This window comes from Perissodus microlepis, chromosome 14, assembly GCF_051167445.1.
Source record: "Perissodus microlepis isolate ML-2025 ecotype Zambia chromosome 14, ASM5116744v1, whole genome shotgun sequence".
Lineage (NCBI taxonomy): Eukaryota > Metazoa > Chordata > Actinopteri > Cichliformes > Cichlidae > Perissodus > Perissodus microlepis.
In genome coordinates this window covers 34,488,928-34,509,079 of record NC_140474.1, presented here as the reverse complement: position 1 = coordinate 34,509,079, position 20,152 = coordinate 34,488,928, and the positions used below count along the sequence as shown (strand labels likewise).

General features: G+C 38.2%; 1 protein-coding gene across 7 annotated transcripts in view; it reads right to left on the bottom strand.

Moving 5' to 3' along the window:
- Nucleotides 1-1,081: 1,081 nt before the first annotated feature.
- Nucleotides 1,082-20,152, bottom strand: part of cuedc1b (CUE domain containing 1b) — a 30,306-nt gene continuing 11,235 nt past the window's right edge. For 3 of the 7 annotated variants that reach the window (XM_084950325.1, XM_084950324.1, XM_084950326.1), the window contains 7 exons: nucleotides 15,882-16,140; nucleotides 13,507-13,572; nucleotides 13,217-13,315; nucleotides 12,654-12,747; nucleotides 10,815-10,873; nucleotides 9,747-9,816; nucleotides 1,082-6,558 (listed from right to left, as the gene is read on the bottom strand). In XM_084950325.1, coding sequence (XP_084806451.1) covers nucleotide 6,558; nucleotides 9,747-9,816; nucleotides 10,815-10,873; nucleotides 12,654-12,747; nucleotides 13,217-13,315; nucleotides 13,507-13,572; nucleotides 15,882-16,140 — 648 coding nt within the window. In that variant the 3' untranslated portion in view covers nucleotides 1,082-6,557. The remainder of the gene's footprint in view (nucleotides 6,559-9,746; nucleotides 9,817-10,814; nucleotides 10,874-12,653; nucleotides 12,748-13,216; nucleotides 13,316-13,506; nucleotides 13,573-15,881; nucleotides 16,141-20,152) is intronic. The other 4 variants (XM_084950329.1, XM_084950330.1, XM_084950327.1 and 1 more) reach the window with 4 other exon arrangements.

The window sequence follows — 20,152 nt, the reverse complement described above, 5'->3', positions numbered from 1 at the left end:
GGTGGAGGCAAGCTACAGTTGTAGCCACAGCTGCCCTGGGGCAGACTGACAGAAGCGAGGCTGCCATATCGCGCCATGGGCCCTTAAGTGTCCAAAAGTTGATTCTGTTCATCTGGACGTAGCGTTTCGTGGGAGAAACGTTTCGTCACTCACCCAAGTGACTTCTTTAGTCTCAGCTGACTGCAGGTCAATCTTATAAACAGTACATTTGCATAGCTCCTTAGTTTAAGGAACTGACCACCCAGCCCATTGTTCTCCAAGAACCCCAACCATTCACAGCCACATCCACACCTACAGCCAATTTAGAATCATCAACTAACCTTTGGCTTCTTCTACTTATATACCTAATAAAATATTCCTAGATTACTATTTGTTTGAATTTACTCAAAAATTGGTTTACTTACTAAAGTTGGATCATATTATTCAGACACATTCACTTCTTTGACATGTTAGATAAGCAAATTAATTTTTAGCTTTGAGAAAGCAAATCGATGGAACTGTAGACTTCCACAACCCAAGTGAGGTGAGGTATATACATCAAGGAACATTTAAATAACCTTCATGACGTTTTCAGTGTTCCCTGGTGTCAGAAACTGTAATTGAAGATATATGTGACCACGGAGTGTCTTCATAGTGTTTACCAATTTTAGAACTGAGTAACTGAGCAAGAAGGGCCATAGTCAAGACGGTGACCATGAACATAAAACTTCTGCAAGGACAGAAAAACCTGCCACAAGAGGAGCCATCTCATCAGCTACAGCCTGTTTGAAGCTAATCCAAATGTTTTTAAAACTAAAAGAGTAAGAGAAAAAAATATTTTAAGATATGAGATCAAATGTTCATGTTTTTGAGCTGAATTACAGGTACTCCATTGAACTCCATGGCAATCCTTCACGTTGTGGTGGCAACATTATGTTTTGAAGCTGGTTCGGACCATCAGTGATGTGGTGAGTGGCCAGAATGACGGAAAGATGAATGCTACAAACACGAGTCCTCTGAGAAACTGGTTAGACTTGAAAATGGGGTATTAGTTCGTCTTTCAGGATAGCGATGACCTAAAGTATACTGGCAACACAAAATGTTACTTTATAGAAAAAAAATCTTTATTGGTTGTGTTAATGTATTCACAAATACAGTTTACAGACAAATCAGGGTAGAAAAAAATTACATAACCATCACAAAATGAGGAAGAAACAAATTCTCTAATCCCCACCTTCTTCAGACACCAAGCAATTGAGCCAAATTGTAAAGTTACTAGTTGTAGCTGTATTCACACATAAATTTCAGAGAGCAGAATTAGTTTGGGATGTTCTCCACAGTTGTCCTTTCTCATATATACACATGGGCATATACATGTATACATTTAGTATGCATTTGTAAATAACCGACTTTTACCCTGCTGGAGATACTCTAGCAATGATTGCACTAGAATATTACCTACAGTATTCACACAATGGCACAATCCACTTCACATGGACTTTGTACTAGCGAGTTGGCAGGTTCAAGACTGGCTAATATAAGATCCAAATGCATTCTTACAAGCACGAGGGTGTGGTGTATGTGCAAAAACAAAAGAATTTGAAATCAAACAATAGACAGAGTTTTCTGTTTTGCATTTGAAAGAACATGGGACCCAGTAAATTTTACCTACTTAAAAGTGTTCAACATGTTGTATGTTTCTTGCTCTCTCTGTATAGTCTTACAGGTGCGTTCATAAGCCCATATGCACTGTAAACAACTCACCAGTATCAAAGTTTTTTTTTTTCTGGCTATCTAATATGACTGATGCAGCTGAACATGTAGGTATGTAAAAAGGATTTCTCAGCTCTTAGTCTACTAGTTAGTATATTCCACAAAAATACATGTTAGAAAATTTCCTTGTATCTGCCTTATTTTAATGGAACGCTAATGTTGTTAATATACACTAAAATAAATCAAATTGATAACATTTAGATTTGATCTGCAAATTTTGAACCATTTTCAACATCCAACATTAAAGTGAAAAATGTTGCTTTAAATTAGTTAACTATAACATAATTCAGTTACAACTGTAATTATATTGTATTTACCTGATTTAAAAAAAATGTACGTAGTAAATATAAGGTTTTTTATGGGATGTTTATGTTTGTTTGGTTCTAAAAACAAAAAATAAACAAAAACATATATATCCTTTGAATTCAGTGTTTTGGAAGACTAATTATTGAGTATAGCATTACAAACATTACAGAAAAAAAGTCTGAAATCAGAAAACCTGATTTGCTATTGCTAAATGGCTGTTTCATAAAGTTCAAATGAAAAAGAAAAGTATTTCTGGTCTCTGTTTCAAATGGGCAATCCATTGTTGCTTCGGTGAAATAACAGATTTTTGTGCTTCTGTTTGTTAAGATATCTAGTGTTAGACTTCCCTGAGGAGGAGAACACAAAGTATCCTTAAACAACAACCAACCATCCTATATAAATCAGATAGACAAGCATTGCCTTCAACTACCCTGTAGGACATTATGCTACTGTTACTATTCCTGTTGTGCACATTATGCTACATTTAATCAGCCAACAGGATTTTGAATGCATTTCCTACGTGTTTTTAGGAAGTGGGTGAAAGGTCAAACAAAAAGCCCATTCAGGCTTCCTGCCTCTTTACAAAACTGATTAAAGCTTTTGTTTATTCAAATTTGACAGTTTGACCTGCATTTTACAGTAACATAATCTACATGAGAAACAAAACAAGGACTACAGAAAACCTCATCTAACACTTCACCTGATTCTCATCTGGAATTTGTCCCTTGAAAATACACCATATGTCCTAACATTGATACTTTAAATTGCTGACTTTACTACACAACAACATAGCCTCATCTCTTAAAGGACCAGCACAGTGTTTGGCATGTTTCTTTCTGTTAAAGCTGTTTTTGTTTTTGCGTTTTGCCCTGGTGCAAAAGAACAAACAAACATTAAAATCAACACTGACATAATATCAACATTTTTTCTAGCATTTCTTTCACCAGGACCACAAAATTCTTTTGTCCAAACACAGTTCTAAAGATAGACCCATTGACATCAGTGACCATGGAAAGGATTACCACAGGTTCTGTATGCTGTGATGTGTAGACAGACATCCATAACTTAAATTCTTCTGTTACATCCATGTTAAGTTATGTTCAATATGGTCTGAAAACTTCCTGTAAGGCACCATGAATTCTTGAGTTTTTGTTTTCTTTTAAAAAACAAACAAAACAAAACAAAATCTGCAATTTTGGAGGCCAAATGCTGCACTAGGTTTACCAGCCAATCTTTATCTATCTGCTACTTGTGATACATCAGGTAGTTTCTTGAAAAAGACAAAACTAGTGAGGTCAATATTGATGAGACACTGACAAACCGAACTTCAAAATGAACCTTTGCAAAGTAATTGGCCAGAACATGCATTTAACACTGCAATGGTCCTTTGAGAAATTACGTATTTGACATCACTGACAAGTAAAGTTTACTCATCATCAAATAATCCAGTAGAGCAGACAAATCCAGAATGGTTTATTTATCAAGCTGCAATTTACTTGCCTTGTACTGTTAGTTTACTCATACAAGTAGGTCCATAGGTATGGGACTTTAAACTCAAACAATTTAAGAGGATTAAGAGAATTACCGCATTGACTGTCTAGTTATCACAGCAAAGTTTATATACAGTCCCACATTTACAGAATCTCATAAATAATTAAAGAAGCTAACATAACTTTAAATGTGTTTTCAAAAATTAGATGACCTTTGCAGCACATGACAACCCCAAGTCTAGAATCTACAGACATCACTAAATGCTGCAATTACTTCCTTGGAAGTTTTATGGTTTCTCAAAGTCAGCTGAGATTTTTGTTAGATGCATCTATGGCATCAATTTGAGAACCCTAGGTGACTTCTTTCTCACGTTATTGCATTGCAATACTGTCAGAAATCTTGACCTTTAACCTTGAGGTTGACGTCATTGAGATTAAAATTTGTCCAAGATTTTTAGAAGATGTACCAAGGGTATCAACTTGAAGCACCTATATTGCATTCACAAACTTCAAGGCCCACCTATCTTCCTGCCCGGCGGGGTGATGACAATACCTTTTACCGTTTAGGGGTAAAAAGCATGCTATGTCAAGTTGAGAATATGTGACCAAGTTGGCTAAATGTATTATTCAATCAATTTTGCAGTATTTGTTTGAATCTGAGAAGACATCATAGCCACACACTTCAGAATTCATTATACTGTTTTTATCAGCATTCACTGCAGTCACCTTCTCAATTTCCTTTTCCCATCATTCTAGTACAAGTTCATCTTGATTTCATCTTCCAAAGGAAAGGATTCTTTTTTCCCCCAGAACTGATCGGGCTCCCCAAGAGGTTTTCTGGCTTTTTCAATTTTGAACTCCCTGTTCTTGAATGTAACCAGTATTTGGACCTTGTTGTAAACCTCTATTCACAATCGTGAAGTAATCTCTTGATTGCAGAGAATGACAATCATAGGCAGATGGCTAGATGTTGTGTTTTTCTAAATCAAGGAAAGAGTACACAACAAGCATCCACTTTAGTTGTCTTCTGTGGCCAGTGAGCATGGCCAGTGCATTCCTGCTTTTTAGGAATGTACCACATCTCTGATATGGTCACTACCAAAGTTCTTGCTTGCTCTGATAGATTTAAGTTGGTTTTTAAGCCAAATTATGGCCTGCTTCCTGTGCATCAAGATCTCTGGACCTCATATTGAGAATACAGGGGAAAAGATGCCAAATATAAGTTCAACCCTTGGAATCATATCTGAATCTTTTATCGGATTACTTTATCATGCAATGATATGAGAACAGGCATCACCTGGTCATCAAACTGGTTGCAATACTTTTGTTAAACCCATTTGTTAAATTAAAGCAGTTACATATTGTTTGATTTCTTTTGTTCTTCCCAACATTACAATTAACAATCCATAATAGGTTCACAGCTACACGTGCAAATAAAAACAGTAGAAAGATGAAGATGAAAATCCCACAAACATTTTTTTCTGTTGTCATTTTGTTCAGCCACCAGATTTCACAAACCCACAACCATCTCATTGTTTATAGAACCATCACTTGTAAATATGCTTTCCTTCAGGAAATAAAGACAAAAAATGATCTGCATGAAGATTTTTGGAAACCTCGCACCTAATTAGGACCTGACTCTTCTGTCACCTACCAGTAACAGGCTTCACACGATAAGGGTGGAATGTGCCTTGGGTTCAAGCTACCAAGGTGAAGCCGTGAACAAGATGAGAACCTTCATCAACTTAACAACATTTCAACATATTGGTTGTTGGTCCTACCTTCCAGGCAGTCAGTCATTTGCTGCTATACACAAATTACAAGTTTTACAAATATGTCTTGTTCAGTGTTCAGTGTTTCCTTTGAGTACATCTTGTTATTTTCACTAGCAATAATTGCTATCCCAATTGACATCGAAGTGAATAATGGACGTACCTCACCAACTAAACTAGGTAGTATTAGCTGATAACTTCCCATCTCCAATGTTGGGTTTCGATCATGTATTAAAAATAAAATAAAACAAGATGGCAACAATGACAAATGCCAAACTCAAGGCCCAAACTCAATGGAGAGGGGTGACTGTGAAGATTTTATTCAAATTTAGTCATTCCTGTCATTTCACCTTTAAATGGCCATAGCCTAAAAGCTCCAAATTTGCATGCAGACTGGGTTAGACAATAATGTATGTGAAGGACTTTGTGTACCAGTTAACCTTATGAAGCCTAATAAGATGCTGATGTTTTCCCTGGCTTGACAGCTTCTAGTTGGTCACCCTGGGTTAATGTTCGAACAGCACAGTGCCTACAGTACTACTGAAATAGACAACAACACAAACTGAAAAATTTCACCTTGCCAAACAAAAAAAAAAAAAAAAGAAAGAAAAAAAAAAAAGTAAACTGCTCCATACCCTGCAACACCCTTATTTCCCAGAACACCATTCTTTAAAAACACAGCCTAATGGTTATTTTGTCCATGGTGACATTTTGACATTTAGGCAGCCACAGACAACCACAATATTTGTACACCAAAAAAATTCAGTTACATAAAAAGCTAAATATTACAATGCTTGAGAAAACGAAGTAAAAAAAAAAAAGCCCTACATGGTTTAGTGTATATAAAGATGCATGTTCACACTTTGGATTTGAAATGCCTAGTATGCTGTAGTACAGGACTGGAGAAGGGTTTATATGGAAAAAGCTTCACTATGCTAGTATTCCTCCACAGTGGATTAAAAGAAGTCATCAACAAATACTGTAAGGAATAACGTGTGTTCCTTTATGTTCAAAATGATATATCAATAAAATGTTAGAACACAGAGATTATGCATTTACAAAGTTTTTGCCCAGTGGCTGGGAACAGTCTGATTCCTCTTTCAGGGGTGGGCAGGGGTGTCTTAACTCTTCAGATGATTTGGACAGGAGCAAGTAGGAACAACACGAGCTAGAAAACCACTGCCCATGGGTGATGCTGTAGTCACCTTGGAAACCGATATGGAGCAGCACGGGAGGATCTGAAAAGCAAAGAGTCTAGATGATTATGATTTTATACCAAAACAAAATCTGTGCCTTTTTTTCCTTCTTTTTTTAAAAGAAGCTTTTGAAAAGTCCAAGTGATCACAGAAGATCACATTCAATATCTTTTATCCAATATTTCTATCATCGCTCTATGTCTCCAATCAACCTGAGTGGTTTCTTTGATATAATCATTTTCTAATTTCTCATCACTCCCAATGAAAATATTAAAATGTTTTCAGCTCTGCCACCTCCTGCCCAGCCTCCTTTTTGTTCGTGTCAACATTTCAGAAACATACACCATAGCAGGTCCCTTTCTCTGCACTGCTATCCTTTTGTTACAAGTCACCTCTGATGCTTATGCCTACCCACGCCACACTGCCTGCATTCTTCTCTTCACCCCTCTTTTGGACTCTATGATATGGGCTCAAATTGTGGTCATAAATATTTTGTACTTGTAAATCAGTTTTGTATTTGTAAATCAGGATTTGTATGTGTAAAAAGAATTTGTGTGTGTGTAAAAAAGATTTGTGTGTGGCCAAAAAATGCCTGTGAAACTCTCGCACTCAAGTTTCAAGTTACAAGTACGAATTTTGACTCTATTTTTCTTCCTTTCATCTGATTAGTCAATGTCATGTCAATCACAAATTTAACTATCCAATCAGAGAACAGATGGGTTTGTCTGTCGGAGGGGCGCTTTTTTGAACTGCAGGTCCTTGAAGGGTAATACAGTTTGAAGCTGGAGGATCTCTATATAAATATCTGATAGAAGCTAGGTCCCGTAACTTTCAGCAGCTGTTGAACGGATAAAGTTGTGCTATATCAGTGGTTAGAAATACCATTATTACTTTAGGATTAGTTTAACACAAAGTCAGGGCTGACCCGGGACCATTGCTGTGAGTCACAGTGCGCAGCATAGAGGTCCTTTCACATCGGACGCAGGATGTCCTGCTAATGCTAACTAAAAGCCAAGGATCCAGAATTTGTTGTGCTGGCTGTTGAGCTCTGTGGGTTTTTGCAGCAGCTCTACCTGTACTAGATGCACCTGCTCCTTGTCGTTTCTATCTCAGACTTTATGTCCTCTACAAGAGTTTCTGTTTTTTTTGCTAGTTCTTCAAATGTTCAATAAAAACATGTATGCTCACGAAGAAAGCTTTGTAACTATCCCCACTAGTGAAGACTGTCATTTCCAAAACACTGCCCCCCCACCCCGCGGTCCGCAGCGCTGTTGAAAAGGCTCTGGAGGTCCCTGTATTAAGCACATAAACCTGTGACACAAAAATCACCAAACTGAGACCACCACAGACTGGTTTTTTTTCGTGGTGATGAAGGAAAACGCTGGGCTGGCATGCAAAAGGGCATTTATTCCCTTCAAGGACCTGAAGCTCCATAAAGCACCCACCTGTTCTCTGATTGGATAGTTAAATTTGTGATTGACATAACATTGGCCAATCAGATGAAAGGAAGAAAAGTAGGGTCAAAATTCGTACTTGTAACTTGCAGAGTTTCACACGTATTTTTTTTTGGCTAAGTCCACACACAAATCTTTTTTTACGCACACACAAATTCTTTTTACACATACAAATCCTGATTTACAAGTACAAAATATTTATGACCACAATTTGAGCCCATACTATGACACTTTACATGGATCTGAAGTATTTAATTTAATTCAGTCTCTCCAGTGTATACCTCCATTTTACCAGGAACTCTTCCATCTGCTTCTTACTCCCACTACCGATCATAATATCATCACATACCACCCCTACCTTTAACCCATATGTCACTCCTATTGCACACCTCCCCACATATGTCCTGCACCACCATCACGTAGTTCTCTCCCACTCCTCTGCACATCACCCTTGATCTTGAGAGTCCGTAACAGTATTCCTCTCGAAGAAGCATCTTTTTTTTTTTATCCACCTCTATCCTTGGCAGTCCTTGTAAAGACTGAATGCTCCTGTGGAGGTGCTGGTGTTTCCCATTATGGGTGAGAAGAAGCAGTTGTGCATGTGTCATTTTGGACACAGGTCCCACCTTTCAGGACAGTTGGATGCAGATACCACTGCAGATGACACTTATTTGTCCCCATGCAACTGGAAATGTGGTCACAGAACATCTTCTCCATCATGATTAGGTGTGGGTTAAAAAAAACAAAACCACAAAAAAAAAGATTTACCCGATTCAATTTTTTTTTAGTTTGAATAATGCGATATCGATTCATTAAATCCTGAATCGATTTTTAAATATAAATGCATTTTGCCAGAAATGCTAGAAATCTCAGGTTAAAGCTCACAAAACTACTTGCACAACCGCCAAAGAGCTAAAACAGCACGTGAAAGCAAGTAAAAGGTTTCGGCACAAAGATCTAAACACACTCGGCGGCAGAATTGCCGTCGGGTGCTGAAAGCTGACATCTCACATGAAGCTGCAGGTTTCCTCACTCTCCAACCAAAATTCACTGAACCAGCAGCAAAAGAAGATCAAAACTACGCTTCATGTTTGATAAACATCGTCATTAGTTCCCTCTTACTTTTGCTGCTCTGCTTCCATCATGATAAGATTGCGCTTCGTGCACAGCTCTCTCTCAGTGTGTTTCAAGAACAGTTTTCTATAAAAAAAATTTCTCTGTTTCTTTATTATTCGCTTGCTTATTACGCACCAGTCTACTGTTGTGTTCAGTGCCGTCAGCCGCTGTTTTGCTTTTGTTTGTTTTTTTCTACTTTTTAATACCGAAGAAATGTAAACTTTTACAAGTTATGCCAAATTGCAACATGCTTAGCTATGTCTCCAATAAAACTTCAGCACTTCAGCAGCAGCAGTTAATGTTCATATGTTGATTTATGGTTTTCTTCAGATTTTGATCTATTGCAGAATATTTATCTGCCATAATAAGCGAGGCCAGCAAAATCTCCTTTATATTTTTCTGTGTTTTATCCTCAGTTACTACCGTCTCACATTATCAGCTTTGGTTTTTTATACATAGATATAATTCTGATCATTTATCTGTACATATCCATATTCTTTTAGAATATTTATGACTGTCGGAGTCAAAATTGAATCAAATCTGGATCAAATCAGTTATAGAAATTGAAATCGATGCCCAGCCCTAATCATGATGCAGGATATATAAAGTGGCCACTATACATAGACTCAGAACTGTAAAAATAACAAAAGATTATCTTACCATGATATTGTCTCACTGCGTTTTTCAGTTTCTTCCTGAGTGTTTGCTCTTCTAGGCTGGCCATCTTCTTCTGGACACACAAAAGTAAATGAACAGTTACATGCGCACCTAAAAAACTTAAAAAGTGCTCTAACATTCTCACACATTTATACTTCGATGGATGCACTGAAGAGCAACTCAAGGCTAGTATATTACCCAAGGATATATAACCTGTGATTAGTAGAAGACCTGCTCTACCTCCTGAGTTACCAGTCTAAATTTTAGGTAGGGTTAGGGCAAGACGGACAACAGTGTTCCCAAACAAAGGCAAAACAAAATTGGCTACTCATTTTTCATTTCATGCTGAAAAATCAAGCTGCTGCCAATCATATCCTTTTCAGGTGGTAAATATGACAGTACTTTTACTGCATTAATCAATCAATCAATACAATGACAGAGCCTGTACTGTGTTTTACAGACAGCTGAAGATACTCCTGTGTCCTTCTCTTGACTACCTCCTGTACATGTTTTTCATTTGAACCAGACATTATGGTCGTACCGAAGGACATGTTGCATCAGGTCCTGTGTCAGATTTGCTTTTTCACATTAAAGGAGTAGTTTGGTTCCTTTGTGACCTTTATGCAAGTATCCACACACAGCTGAGTTTGGAAAAGAAGACAAATTATGTCTAATGTGGTCAGAAGTTCAGTTTCCTGTCAGAAAGTTATTTAGGTTTTTAAAACCTTTTTTGAAACTGGCTAAGACACATTTTGCCGCCAAACCCAAATATGCCAAAATATTACATTGCTTAAGTTCTGTACCAGTCCTCTTCTGAATTTCCGAACTGGAACTATGCCCACCACAAAGTTGGTTAGGACTAATTCTTTAAAACTAAAATGTGGCTCAGTTACTTATCTTTGTGTTTTAATGCAAGGATTGAAAACACAGAATCACTGTTAGGGTGCTTTATGCTTTAACCATTACTCTCTCTCTCTGAGATCTGACCTTTAAGCTAGATCAGTCAGGAAACACTCCTCTACATTATAGCATGAAACCCATTAGCATTGTATGGTTCACATGATTTCTTACCACAGTGGTGTCCTTCTACATCATCAAGAAGATTGGCTGTAGAGTTGGCTGTGCCCAATCTGGAAAGGAGTTTAGTTAAGAGCCACAAAACTCAGACCTTGCAAGCCAGATCAATCTCTCAGAGTTCATGGACTCACAAACATGGAGAAATAAATGCAATTATGGAAGCTTATGCATGGCTAGCAATAATATGAGAACCAAAAACCTTGGTAACAATGGCACAGACTATGGAACTGCTTTTCTCAGAATATGACAACAATGATGGTGCTTAGCTCCTTATGAATAACACTGGTCCACCAGAGGTGGCAAAACTGCACATCTGTCACTTCAGTAGATGGTTTTGTAAAAGTACTGATAAAAAAGTACAGCCTCTGAAATATCCAAAATACAGTAAAAATGCAATTTAAAAAGTAGCTTATTGAAGGACATATCTACCAGCTATTACTGAGGACAGCTAACAGAACCTTATGCCATGTTAATATACCAATAAAATGATATTATTGGAATACAAACATTATGGGAAAAAAAGCTTAGAAAAAACAAACAAAATTTAACAAATGCCTGTCCTATTAAGTGAGTATACTCATGGGTTAAAGTGGGATTCAGCAGGTGTGAGAAACCTAAGATCAATTGTAGTGGTGCAGCAAGGAGTAACTTAGAAATCATTCACAGTGATTTCTGTTGTGTGCTCCAGCAGATTATTTTGTATACAGCCTGTGGTCATCTAACCTGTGCTGCTCTAAGTTTTATTGTTCTTTTTGGTTTCAACTGAATTCAGCAAGATACAAGCATGTGTTACATGAGCTATCATGATTGATTTCCAAACTCTACACAGCATAAATCTAGTATAAAGGTCAAATTCACTGAATTAATCATCAGTTTAAATTTAAAATGCCTGTTACAGTGACCATGAACAACACAGATGCCTACAACAGTCCAACATAGTGCATTACTTTAAATATTACCACACTACTGCAAACTAACTGTTTTGCCTGCACTAAACTACCTCGTACTTTCATACAACCTCTGAATAACCTCTGAATAACCTTTGAATAACACAAAGCAAGTGGGATGTGGTGGTGGTGGTCCAGTTTGGTGCTGAGGATGTCTGGGATTATGGTGTTGAACACCGAGCTGTAGTCCACAAAGATTATCCTGATGTAGCTCTTCATGCTCTCCAGATGGCTCAGTGCTCTGTGAAGGTTGATATTGATGGCATTGTCCATGGACTGATTTGCTCTGTAGGCAAAAGGGTGGAGACACTATCTGCTCGAAACACTTCATGACTACAGACATGAGGGCTATAGGTCTGTCATTTTTGAGATTGTCTATACCAGGCTTTTTGTGGATGGAAATGATGGTGGAGGCCTTCAGACAGGTGGGAACAGTGGCATGAATCAGGGAAAGGTTGAACAATCTGGTGAGGATGCCTGCCTGAGCTCCTCTGCAATTTTGAGGCTCCTGTTGGGGGGCTCTGGCCTTTGTATTTGGTGAGGGCTTGGATTCCTCTCCACACCTGTTAGGAGATGTTATCAGTAAGATGGCCTCCACACTCTCCTATAGGCCCTCCTTCGCCATTTCGATGCCCCTCCTCAGGTTGGCTCTGGTAGTGCTGTCCCTCAGCCCGAGTTACGAATTCTGACCAGAGCCTGTACTTCATTTGTCATCCAAGATTTTCGATTAGGAAAAATGCAAACAGTTTAGGTCACTGTCGCATTCTCTACACTTTCTTTAATGTAGAAAAGGACAGACTAACTAACTGTACTGCCTCACAACATGAAATGGAACCTTTTTAAAAATACAAGAATCTCAGCCTGACCACATTTACATAAAGGATACGAATGATGCTTCAGGAGTGTCCTCCTTTTTGACTTTCTTCTCTTTGTCTTTTCTGAAAATGTTCTGGCAATTTCAAACAGCTTCTTTCTTGTTGCTGAAGGTGAAAAAAACAACTTCCTGCTCCATTAATCAAACTACAAAATGACTATAAATACTAATCAATCAATCAAGGCTTTATTCGCCACGTGCAGGTTGCCCTGCAGTGAAATAGGACCCCCCCCCCGACCTTACACACACAACACAGACATCACATGGGGATACAGGTCGGAGATCGGTAGCGTTACAGAAAAACACTGAAATATACACTACAATGGGAAAGTACAAGAGGAAAAAAAGAGACCTCTACTCATGCTGGGCTCCTGGGAGGACAGCAAGAGAACAGGAAACAAAAAAACTCCTCTGCACAAAAAAGCACATAAATGTCCACAGCACAACATTATGGAACACGTGACAAGCCACAGGGTCGGGTGGGGGGGTGAGGAGTAATCCGAAGCAAACACAGCAGCCATCCTGCTAGGTAGGTATTGCGAAACAATAATACTACTGTAAATCAGCAGACTTACATTTGCCCATGTGTTTGAGTTTGTCTCTGAATGCATCATCTGAGATGGCCTCCATGGAAGCTCCAGAGTACTGGTCTCCTGCACACATACACAGAAGCACTACCACACAGTACACTTATGCATCTGAAGATCAAATATATCAAACGTAAATATGCACAGTGTGATATATTGAGTGCAAATTTTTGATGCAGCTAACACAGTGAATGCACAAACACATAAACCAGTACTCTGTACAATTTAGACAGAGCTCAAAGTAGCTTAGCAGAGAAATCTTGATGAGTGATATCTACCTGTGGAATTCTCCAAGCTAGTTGAATGATTGGACTTTGATTTCTTTGACTCATACTTCAAGCGATCTAAAAAGAGAGCAGATGTTATGACCACTAATGTTTGTTGCCCAGATGTGACGAGCTCTAGCATAAAAGTAATATGACCCAAATTTAAATTCTTAATCTCAGTTTCTGCTGGGAAAGGCAAACTGTTAGAGCTCTGGCACATTGTAGAGTAAATGCAGCAACTTCTTGTGCAAATCTTTCACAATAAACGTACAGAGATAGATCCCACTACTTATAGTGAACTATTACTAAGAAGTTGACTTTTCATGAATGCTAGCCACCCCAAAATAAGTTTTGTTTTGTTTAATGAACACAGATTTCTTGTTTTGGGGTGACTGCCAAGCATATGCAGATGTGTTTGAGAGTTCTCCTTTTTCAGATTTTGGTTCCAGCATTCTCTAGACTTGGTAGCTTTAGCTTTTTTGTTAATACTGTGTTGTATGAGAGCAAACCTTTAAATTTTATTACTTTAACCAAAGTAATAAAAACAAACCAAGCATAATACTTAAGCATAAAAGCAGACCCTGGCAATAACAAAGCAAAATAAAACAAGAAAAAAAAAAAACAGTTTTCTGCATTGTGCAGTTTTCTTTAAACAATTATGTTTACATTCAGTGGTCCTCAGCAAAACACAATGTGTGCTTTCACAAAATCCTGCAAATCATGTGCTATCTGGTGGCAGATGGTTGCATAACATTTATGACAATAATTTACAGGCATTGGGCATCAATTAAATTTTTAACAATTAGATTAGACAACTAGTCTGGTACCGACTAGCCATGATTAGTCAGCAAGTCAACTACTCGCCCACGTCACTATTTAGTATTAGACAAAGGTAACTGGATTGAATACAAAATGTGAACTTAAATTGTGTTTTTATTCATTAAGGGAAAAAAAACTACCTTGCCCTATGTGAAAAAGTAATTTAAATGATAAATTAACTGTCATTAACCACCTTTTTGGAAAGTTGAGTTCAATTTCGCTAGGCCTAACTTACCAAGAACCTATCTGGCAAAGTGAAACAGGCTATGCAGGCAACACAACACATAATATAATCTAAAGAAACTTAAGAATAGATGAGAAAAAAACACAAGTGATATCTACTAGTCTGGAAAGGGTTGCAAATCTTTACCAAGCATTGGCACTCCAGCAAAAGACAGTGAGAGCCATTACCCACAAATGGATATAACCTGGAACAGTGGTGAACCTTCCTAGTAGTGGAAGGTCTACCAATGCTATTCCAAAAGAGCATCAACGGTTCATCCAGGAGGTCACAAAAAAAAGAAAAGAAAAGAAAATACACTAAAGGAATTCAATCCTTACTTTCACTGAACTTAACTAGTTGACTGCTCATAATTCAGCACTAAGAAAGAGACCAGGTAAAAACTCTGTCCATGTAAGAGTTCCAAGGCAAAATCCACTGCTGACCAAAAAGAATGCAAAAGCCTCTATTCCACCATCACCTACTTAGCTGGACTTGACTTTCTGTTCTTAGGGTTTTCCATTACGTAGGTAGTATCTAGCTTCCAGTCGAGCAAGACATTGTTAGCTCTTGCCGCTGAGTTGTTTTTATCTTCTATTTTAGGCATATTTGTGTTTTGTCAGCCTCCTGTGATTCCTTCCCCACTCAATCGTGGGTTTAACTCTAGAAAAATCGTCAATGATTACGTTTTTAGTGGATTAAGTCCATCAATAAGCAGTTACTTCACACGTCTGTCTCGTTAAACCATCACACTGGAAGTCCAGTGAAGAGGTGCAAACGTTTACCATCAGTTTAGCAGCAGCTATACCATCACCTCAACGTCTTGTTGTGTTGTTTGTGTCACATACAACAAAGAACTTTCATTCTGCCTTGGTCGAACAAACCCATCCACATTCAGGTGGATCATCCAAAACCAAGTAGAGCAGAGTACAGTCAAGTCAAGCCGAGTAGGTGCTAGTGGAAAAGAGGCAAAAGGCTTATCTCAGAATTGGCAAAAAATTTCCGTAAGGATTTTGGGAAAAAAAATTCTGTGGCTAACAAGACAAACATTGAACTTTATGGAAGATTACATCCGATTACATCTGGCGTAAAACTAACTGCACTTCATGAAATAAACAAACAAGTCATATTAGCAATATGACATGGTTGTGGTAGTGTGATGGGCTAGGTGCACAACACTGTAAAAGGACTTGACAGCTCTTCAGTATTAACAGTATCTTATTAAGTATTTTTTAAATTCCAATACATCAGGTAAGTACAATAAGATATAAGACGAGGCAGTGCAACTCACAGGCTCATGTTGACATTAATGGCAGAATTTTTCTGTGTATACTGTGAACAGGAATACCTTTCTCTAAGGCAATGAGAAACTCGTGGTTGCGTTGTAGCTCTCTCATAAACTCTTCGTTCTGCAGGAACAGCGCGATACGCTCATCTTCCAGATACTGTTTCAGTTTCTTGTCTTGCTCTGTAGCTGCTGTTGTTAAACCAGGACCCCCAGTGGTTCCGGCAGCAGACCCAGAACCAGACTGCACTGTCCACTGACTTAATGAAGAAACTGACGAGGAGGACGGTGACAGCTGAGACAGACTGTTCTGAGAGCTCTGCTGAGAAAAAAAAAGGATTAATGTATGTATCAATCTAGTACTCAGGATTACTATTATTTTGTCTAAACCAGTGGCACCAATGCCAAAAATGCAAAAAAGACCAAAACAAAACAAAAAAACCCTTTATGAAATCCCTGTGACTGTTCGTCATTACATCATAGAACCATGTAAAAAAGTAATCAAAATAATAACTGAAGCAGAAAAGTGCATGAAAAACAAATTTTGTACCAGCACTGGCCACAAATATCCATCCATCCATCCATTCATTCGCTTCCGCTTATCCTTTTCAGGGTCGCGGGGGGTGCTGGAGCCTATCCCAGCTGTCATAGGGCGAGAGGCGGGGTACACCCTGGACAGGTCGCCAGTCTGTCGCAGGGCCAACACACAGGGACAGACAACCATCCGCACTCACATTCACTCCCGCATTCACACCTAGTGGCAATTTGGATTATCCAATTAACCTATCCCCACAAAGTGCATGTCTTTGGACGGTGGGAGGAAGCCGGAGTACCCGGAGGGAACCCACGCAAACATGAGGAGAACATGCAAACTCCACACAGAAAGACCCTGTCACAAATGTATTGTAGAATAAACTAAGAGGTAGATGTGAAGAAAAATTGATGGAAAAAATATTGTGCCTGTGTGTTAAATGCAGGTCTATAAATCAAGTGAGGATGAGGCGGTAAAAGACAATGGGGAGGATAAATACTAAATAAACAACACACTAATTCACGTAAAAAACAGAGTAGCTGTTTGGGGGGGTCTAATTTTTAATCAGGGTACACAGGTGTGAACAAAACTGTTGATCATTTTCCACTAAAGAAAAAAAAAAGTTCAGTGGTGACAGAAAAAAATGAAATAAAATTCTAATTTTATTATTATTATTTTAAATTCTAAAAGTGTGAATTTGGTTGTCTGTCTCTCCGTGTTAGCTGTGCGATAGCCTGGGACAAGCTTCATATTCACAAGAATTTCAGAAAGTTTACTCTGACTTTGAGACCAAGGTCACTGAGAGTCAAACTTGTTCAATACTTTTAGTAGATGCACCTGTGGGATCTATTTGAAAATTCTCGTCACACACTTGACACACCAATGGTGTCAATTTGAAGCTCTTACATCACTTTGTTCTCAAGTTATTGCATTTACAAACTTGAGTGTCCACACCGCCCAGTGGGGTGACGATAATACCCCAGCAGCCTTTAACAGTCGAGGGGTAGAAATGAAGCAAAGAAAAAAAAACATTGAACCTACAGTGAAAAACAGAGGAGGCATGGACATGTTCTGGGGATGCTTTGCTGCATGTGACACAGGGTGTCTTGAATCTATGCAGTGTACAATTAAATCTCCAGACTATCAAGCCATTCTGGAATGAAATGTCATGCCCAGTGTCAGCAAGCTTTATCTCGCAGGTCATAGTCCCTCCTGCACTTTCCTGCTCGGTCAGATTTTAGTTACTCCTCAGCCTCCTTGAGTAATAACGATACTTGTAATAAACATAGCCCATTTACAACTTCAGAGGCCAGGATTACTAAACTGGAGATCCAGCTCTGCACTCTTGAAAAATCTGTAGCTAGTTTGGTGCTGCTCTATAAAAAGGCTTCCATAAAGCTAGAACATCCCACTATTCAGCACTGATTGAAGAAAATAAGAACAACCCCAGGTTTCTCTTCAGCACTGTAGCTGAAAGGTTTCTCTTCAGCACTGCAGCCAGGCTGACAAAAAGTCAGAGCACTGTTGAGGCAACCATTTGTTTAATGTTGCCTAGTAATGACTTCATGAACTTCTTCACAAAATAAATTTTAACCATTAAGAGAAAAAATTACTCATAATCTCACAGACTTAACATTATGTACCAAAATATTTATTTAGACTGTTTTTCTCCAATTTATCTCTCTGAGTTAACTTCGGTAATTACTTCCTCCAAACCATCAAATGAATTACTTCCTCAAAAGCCATCACTTAACCTAGCTGCCTTTCCTTTTATCTGAACATTTTTTTGAAAGACTTATTGTAAACTCTATTGTAAACTGATCATCTGCAGAGAAATCGTTTATTTGAAGAGTTTCATTCAGGTTTCAGAGCTCATCAAAGTACAGAGTACAGCTTTAGTGAAGGTTACAAGTGATGCTCTTATGGATGGCATTACCTTGGCCTCCAGTAACACTGTGAGGAATTGCGGAGGATATATTGTTCAATGCACACATTAAACAAATATGTAAGACTGCTTTCTTCTATTTGCACAATGTCTCAAAAATGAGACATATCCTGTCTGAGAGTAACAAAGAAAAACTAGTTCATGCATTTATTACCTCTAGGATGGACTACTGTAACTCGTTATTACTCTGAAAGGTGTTCCCTGTTATGGCCCTCCTAGCTGATAGTAAAATTTCAGGATGAGTTGACGGTTTCAGAAAACCCCCTATCAGGACTGCCAGTTTAACACCTTGAAAGGTGTAATTAGCACTTCTAAACTAGAGGATCCATCCAAAACGTTGAGATGGTGCGATTCTGACTTTGTACTGAACAAAAGTGATGACAGATTTAAAAATTGGACCCTCAGGTGCCTCACATGCTATAAATCATTTCTCCACAAGGAGTCATTTAAGAGTTTTAAAGCTTTAAAATTAGTACGGTTTAGAATAAGTTGACTTTTACAAATTCCTACAAGTCAGACATTACTTTAACCAAAAATTTAAAAAACAAATGCCCTGAGTGGTTATAATGTGGGATTTTTGGTGGTTTTCCTGTCATTAATGAAACCAGCACATTGTAATAAAGTGATTTCCAGACTTTATAATGGAAGTTGTCTCAACAAGGAAATATGGACTATATAAGGAAGAAGTGGGAGGCTGAACTGAGGCTCCAGCAGAAACCTGGGAAACCGTATGGCAGCTTCATTGGACTTTCACAAATACATGGTGAGAGTTCTATTGGAAGAACACTGAGATTTTTCTTCACACCCATTCAGAAAAGACATCTGGGCAGTGGAGATGTCAACTGGAGACGTTGTGGGACTAGAGGAGGCCCTCATGGTCATATTTTCTGGGAATCCCGTATCATTAGAGGTTACTGGAAAGAAATCCACAATAACATCGAGAATGTTTTTGGTGTTAAGAATCCTTTTAAATGCACTACTATGGATATGGGTGATGTACTACAAAATTTATTGCCATTACAAGAAAATGGCTGAAAGTTTAAGCACCTACCATTGAAGAAAGGGTTGCTATTGTGCAAGAAATTTACATAATTGAAAAGATCGCAAGTTTGGGTAGGGTTCATAACATACATTTATAGAATCTGGTCAAAATGGTCTCCACCCACACACCCTCCTTATAACTATTGTTTGTACCAGGGTAACTACTTTTCAAGTAAGCCACTACAGTTTTCACTGTTTCCGTTTGGCTTGGGTTTTTTTTTTTTTTAATGTTTGTGATGCTTTTAAAGCTGTCTTTGCATCAACAAAAGAAATAAAAAGAATATCACAAAAAAGAAAGTGAAAAACAAACTTTTCTGTGATGAAAATGTGACAACGAAACCTGCAGTTTCAGAATCTGTGAGAGGTTGGATTTCAGTACCCGACAGCATGTCGGGTGAACGATCAGCGATTTGTGTTTACATCGTTTTGTGGATTTACCTGCTCTTTAATTGTTTGCTGTTTGGTGGTTGTTTAAATGGTATTGTACGCTTTTAGCTGAGATTCTGACATTTCTGTGGATACCAAACGTCTATATTTAAATAACATATCTGGCGATACATCCGTTGCCGGAAATTTCTTCCTATTCCTGTTAGCCAAACATTTCTGATGTGGCTGTCAGAACACAATCTTCTGTCAGTGAAGACTGACACACTACGTCCTTGACAACGTTCTTGACTTGGATATGTTATGAAGGTGTTTTCTTAACCAACAAATGCAATTTTTCTTTTTAAGCATGTCCCAGATTGTTAATTCAGCCACCACTTAAGGCTTTTCTCTGTCTCTGATAGGTTTATTTTGTTTTTGTTTGTTTAACTA